Consider the following 5,245-nt stretch of genomic DNA (forward strand, 5'->3'; position numbering starts at 1 on the left):
GACAGAGCAAGACTCCGTCTCAACAAAAAAATAAATAAATAAAAAATAAGACAGAGGGAATACAAGATACAATCTTTCAAGTCAAAGACCTGACAGCAGAATAGGGACTACGAGACACAAACACATAAAGAACAATGAGACATTTCAAATAATTTAAGAACACTAAGGAAGAGTTGCTTTATCTATATTTTAAGCCTCACCTAAACACATTAATTTGAATAAAAAGAAAACATTTATTGAGCAACTATTTTTATCAGGTGCTGAGCTAGGTGCTTTCACATTAATGATCTTATTTAATGCAAGAGCCTGAGGAGATTATTCAAATATGTGTTGGACCTAGTTTTTACAAACTTATAAAGACTGCTCCAATTAATTTTTAAAATGATTCTTAAGTTGTCATGGATTGCAGAGGAGTCACTAGATTAGACATATTTTCCAAGAGCTTTGTACTTTTTTGGAACAGAGTGACTTTTTAAATGTTACACATATCTTCAGAAAATGTTCACATTGTTCTGTTATTTTTGTTCAGCAAACACAGTAAAGAATGTTTTACCAAAGAATTCAGAGCTACTTTCTTTTGGCTTCTCATTCAGTTTTAATGTTCAAATTCCATTATGTACATAGTGGATTAAAACACTGTCTGGCTTTGTGGGATAATCAAGGAGCTAAGAGCTTTGTTTCCCGTGCTCTGGAGTTTATAGGCTAGCTGTAAAGACAACTCATGAATATATAAATAACATAATATAAATAAAACAGATGATAATACAAAAATAACATAGCCAATTATGGACCTAATTACCAAAATGGTCATATATAGAATATATTCAAATAAATTCACAAGAGGGGAGAGGACTTTGAACTAAGAGTTGAAGATTATTTGTGAACCCTGAAGACAGAGGGCATTCCATTGAGAGTAATGACGTACTCAGAAGCCTAAAAGCAAAGAGGATAAAGCATGTTAAAGGTCTTAAAGAGAAGGATCATAGAAACAGGCTGAGGCTAGACTGCGGAGTGTTTTCACAGCAAGGCCCAAGAGACTGAGACTGATCTTATAACAGTGGTAAGTAGCTAAAATTATCACAGCAGGGAAATTGGATAATACAGTTCATAGGGATGAATTCAGTTTTACAGTGCAGGAGAAGGGCTGGACATAGCCTGGAGAAGGGAGATGAGTTAGGAGAATACTTCCATAGTCAAGGTACCATGTGTGAAGAAGGGCTTGAGGTAGGTCAGTAACCTCAGCTGGCCCCAGCAATGAGAAACTGGATGGCAGAGATAAAGGGGCAGAACTGTATATCAATGCTGATCACTGACTAGGTATCAAGGATCAACAGGAATATTTAACAGGAAGGAAGAACGGGAGGGAGGAGGTGAGGAAGGAGAGTAGTGAGGAAGAAGGGAGGGAGGGAGAGAGGAAGGAATGAAGGAAGAAAGGAGGAAAGGGTGGGAGGGAGGGAGAAGGGCCAAGCTAGTTTGGAAGACAATGAAATTTGGTTTTAGTTATATTGAGTTGACGGTGATGAGGACACAGAAGTGAAATGCTTAACAGAAAGCTGGAGTTACAGGACTACAATTCTGGAGAAAGGCCAAGACTTAAGATTCTGGAATCATATAGAAGAGTGGTTCTCAACCAGACAGTTTTGTTCCCAGGGGACATTTGGCAATGCCTGAGGACATTTTTGGTTGTCACCACTGAGGGGGATGCTACTGACATCTAGTGGGTGGAGGCCAGAGATGCAGCTGAACACCCTACAGAACATAGAACAGCTCTTCACAACAAAGGATCATCCAGTCCAAAATGGCAATAGTGCTGAAGTTGAGAAACCCTGATATAGAGAAGAAGAATTAATACATTTTTCTTGGAAAATATGTCTAATCTAGTGACTCCTCCGCAATTCATGACAACCTAAGAATCATTTAAAAATTAATTGGAACAGTCTTTATAAGTGTGTAAAAACTAGGTCCAACACATATTTGAATAATCTCCTAAGGCTGTTGCATTAAATAAGATCATAAATGTGAAATAGCACCAAACAAGGGAGAATCATCAGCCAAAAGGCTAAGGACGTCTCAGCAAAAATCTACATCTAAGAAGTGTTAGTAGAAAGTGGAAATAGCATAGGACACAAAGAAGCAAAGAGGAGAGATAGAGGTAAGCAGGAAACAATTTACTGACTCATTCATTCAACCAATATTTATTGACAACTATTATATATGAGGTACTAAGTGCTAGGGATATGGGAATGCCTTCTAAGAGCTTATAGTTCAGAAGAGGGTGACATACAGTGTGCAGGAAAAGGACGTAATTATTAGATGATGGGGAATGCTATAATAAAGGCAACAAAATGGGGATCCCTGAAAGAGAGGGTCTTGGGACTGTGATGGAAGGGTGTAAATGGACTGAGAGGATGACAAGATGAGATAAGATAAGATGGTGAGGCAAGGCTGTCTGAGGAAGTAACATTTGGGTTGAGAACTGAAAGGAGAGAAACCAGTCCTGAGGAGAGCTGGAATGATTCTGTCATGGATTCCAAGGGAGAAGGGCTTAAGGGGGAGTCAGAAGTATCAAAGCCTACAAAGTTGCCCAGCTGGGAACCTTTGTATTTGTTAATTAGGAGGCCACATGGGTCCTGGAAAGCTGCAGTCTTGAAAGAATACAAATTATGAGTCTAAATTTTCTAATCTTCATTTATGAGAGAAAAAAAAACCCGGATTTGTGATTTGGGGGAACTTTAGGTAGTACTGCCAGAGACCCCAGTTAAAGTTCTGTTGGAATATGTCAAGCACTTGATCTTCTTGCCAATTTTCTCCACAAAAATTAGACATCTTTATACAACACAAAACCATGCAATGATTGAACACAAATGCTAATATTAATCATACCTTTTCTTTTCTTCCCCAGGCTTCACAAGGCTTGCTGCTCAGGCAGTATCTATTGTAATCAGCAAGTTACCTACAGTGATTGCATGTTTGCCTCCCCCAATTAAATACTTCTTTTTTCTGTCTGAGAGAAAAATGTCAAAAAACTTTGTTGAATTGAAGAAAGCTGGTCTGCTTGTCTGGAACTTGATTGTAATTATATGTCGGATATTTGAGGACGGAAACACTGTGGAACTTTTAACAGGTGCCTCCCTTGACAGATGGAGTAAAGAAAAACTGGGTTTAATTTGTATGTGTTTGGAGAGCATCATGGGAGACCAGACAAGTATCCCTAATCAAATGATCCAAAAGGTCATACAGAGCATTGAGCAGCAGAAGCCCAACTGGATTGAACGTCAATTGTTGAAAGCAAGGAAACTGAGCACTGAATGGTAAAGTGATGTTTTTCTCTTACTGGATTTCATCAAATGCTTTTACAATAACAAAATCACCAATAAACAACAATATATTGTCAGATGGGCAGCAATAGTATTTTGCTAAATTCATGGGAGCTTTGATGAATAAAAAAAAGATAAGTATCCCATTAAAAATTGGATTGTTGCACATTTCTTGTCTTTTTAAAATGTGAACCCCATTGACACACTGGAACATTATACTTGTTTAGTCACCGTCTTAAGGTTTCTGATTAAAAGGGTGGTAGTTAAACCCAGGAGAATTTAGTTTCACCCCTTTTCAGTGTGCAAACAGGTATCTATTGGATAGCCTGGAGCATTTTGCAAATGGATTGGGCATGGAGATTAAATTAAGAAGGAATTAATGGATATAAAAGGCTTTTTATTGCTTTCTGTGTACCTGATTGTCAAAAAGGTACACATTTTTCATCTGGTAATGTAAGAATCCCAGAGGGCAACTAGGGCATATCACACTCCAGCTATAAACACACCCAGCTGTTTCTGTATGAAAATGTCAGCCTTCTCATGGGTTTGTCACTAAGAGCTAAGTGATTTGTGATACTGCAAAGATGTTTAAGGGTCCCTGATGAATTTAAATATGTACATAGAGTCCTCCTGTCTTTAAATTAGTCTTCAGGTATAGAATTGCATGGTATTGATAAAGGAATTCCAGCTCATATGGTCTATAGATCACTGTCAGCCAATTTTAAAAACACCCACACACGCTATCCCTCATTCTTTAAAAAAATATTCATGTTACTAGCAGATACTAATATAACTTTCTGCCCAAAATGACGAAAAGTCACTTGATATATGGTTACTCTTACTAGTACATGGTAATGATAAAGAGATCAGGCTTTGGAATCAGATGGGCAAGTACAAATCCCTTGTAAATGGGTCATCTTGTGCAAGTTATTGAATCTCTCAAAGCCTCAGTTTCAATGATGATACCACACTGACAGAATTGTTTTGAAAAACTAAATAACATTCATGGAGTTCTTAGCATCAAGCTTGGAACTGATAGGCATTTACTATGTATAAACTCTATTAAAATACATTGCATTCACTGGTTAGTATTAAGGTAATTAATAATGTTTACTTGTCTATGTTAATCTATAAGACTTTATGTTAATCCAAATGGGGAAAAGTGGGTAATCATGATTTTCCTGGTCTCATCACACTGACCTCTAGAAATGTACTTCTGGAGTGTCCCATGGGTAGGAATTACAATAGCATTCAGGCAAATGCTTAGTAACATTGACAGTGACCATCTTAATCTTTCTGTTTGCATTCAATACTAATTTACAGGCTTTAATCCAATGACTAAAACATTAAGGCCTGATGTCATTATCCATGGCAGTGGTTATAAAGGGGAGAGGAAAAACAAGAGTAAAAAGTATATCTGATTATAGTGACAAAGTTAAATTTATGATACTGCTGATTTAGTAGCCCCTATATCAAATAAGATCCATTTAAAGCAATGTCTAGGTAATACATGTAGGGGTACATACAAGAATCTATAAGCTAAATTTTTTCCTTAAAAGCTGATTTCAATTTAAGTTTTATAAACAGCCCCAACACATCTGGTATCTCCTATAGTGGGAGTTGCCTAGCTAATATTTTGCTGATTAACAATGAGCCAAAAGATTATTTACCTCTCATACAACATGCATAAAAAATGAAGAATTGCTGACTTAAAAAACGCAGTACAGCCCTCAAAGTTTCTGAGTACTTATGTAATTAGCACAATACATCTTTCTCAATTTCTCAAATGATATCAATATACAAAGTGCAGTTTTAAAGTTATGTATTGCATTTATTTGAAAAAGAGTTAAATTTGACTTAACTCACTTTAGATAACAATCTCTTACAGAGTTTGGGCAGTATAAGAGTGTTTCTTGGCTGGGCGCGGT

The 5,245-nt window shown here is 36.9% G+C and overlaps 1 protein-coding gene across 1 annotated transcript in view; it reads left to right on the forward strand.

Moving 5' to 3' along the window:
• Positions 1-5,245, forward strand: part of KIAA0825 (KIAA0825 ortholog) — a 498,815-nt gene that overhangs the window by 239,626 nt on the left and 253,944 nt on the right. The window contains exon 18 of the mRNA XM_011989441.1: positions 2,903-3,311. Within this exon, the coding sequence (XP_011844831.1) occupies positions 2,903-3,311 (409 nt within the window). The remainder of the gene's footprint in view (positions 1-2,902; positions 3,312-5,245) is intronic.

The sequence above is a fragment of the Mandrillus leucophaeus genome, unplaced genomic scaffold, assembly GCF_000951045.1.
Source record: "Mandrillus leucophaeus isolate KB7577 unplaced genomic scaffold, Mleu.le_1.0 Scaffold353, whole genome shotgun sequence".
Lineage (NCBI taxonomy): Eukaryota > Metazoa > Chordata > Mammalia > Primates > Cercopithecidae > Mandrillus > Mandrillus leucophaeus.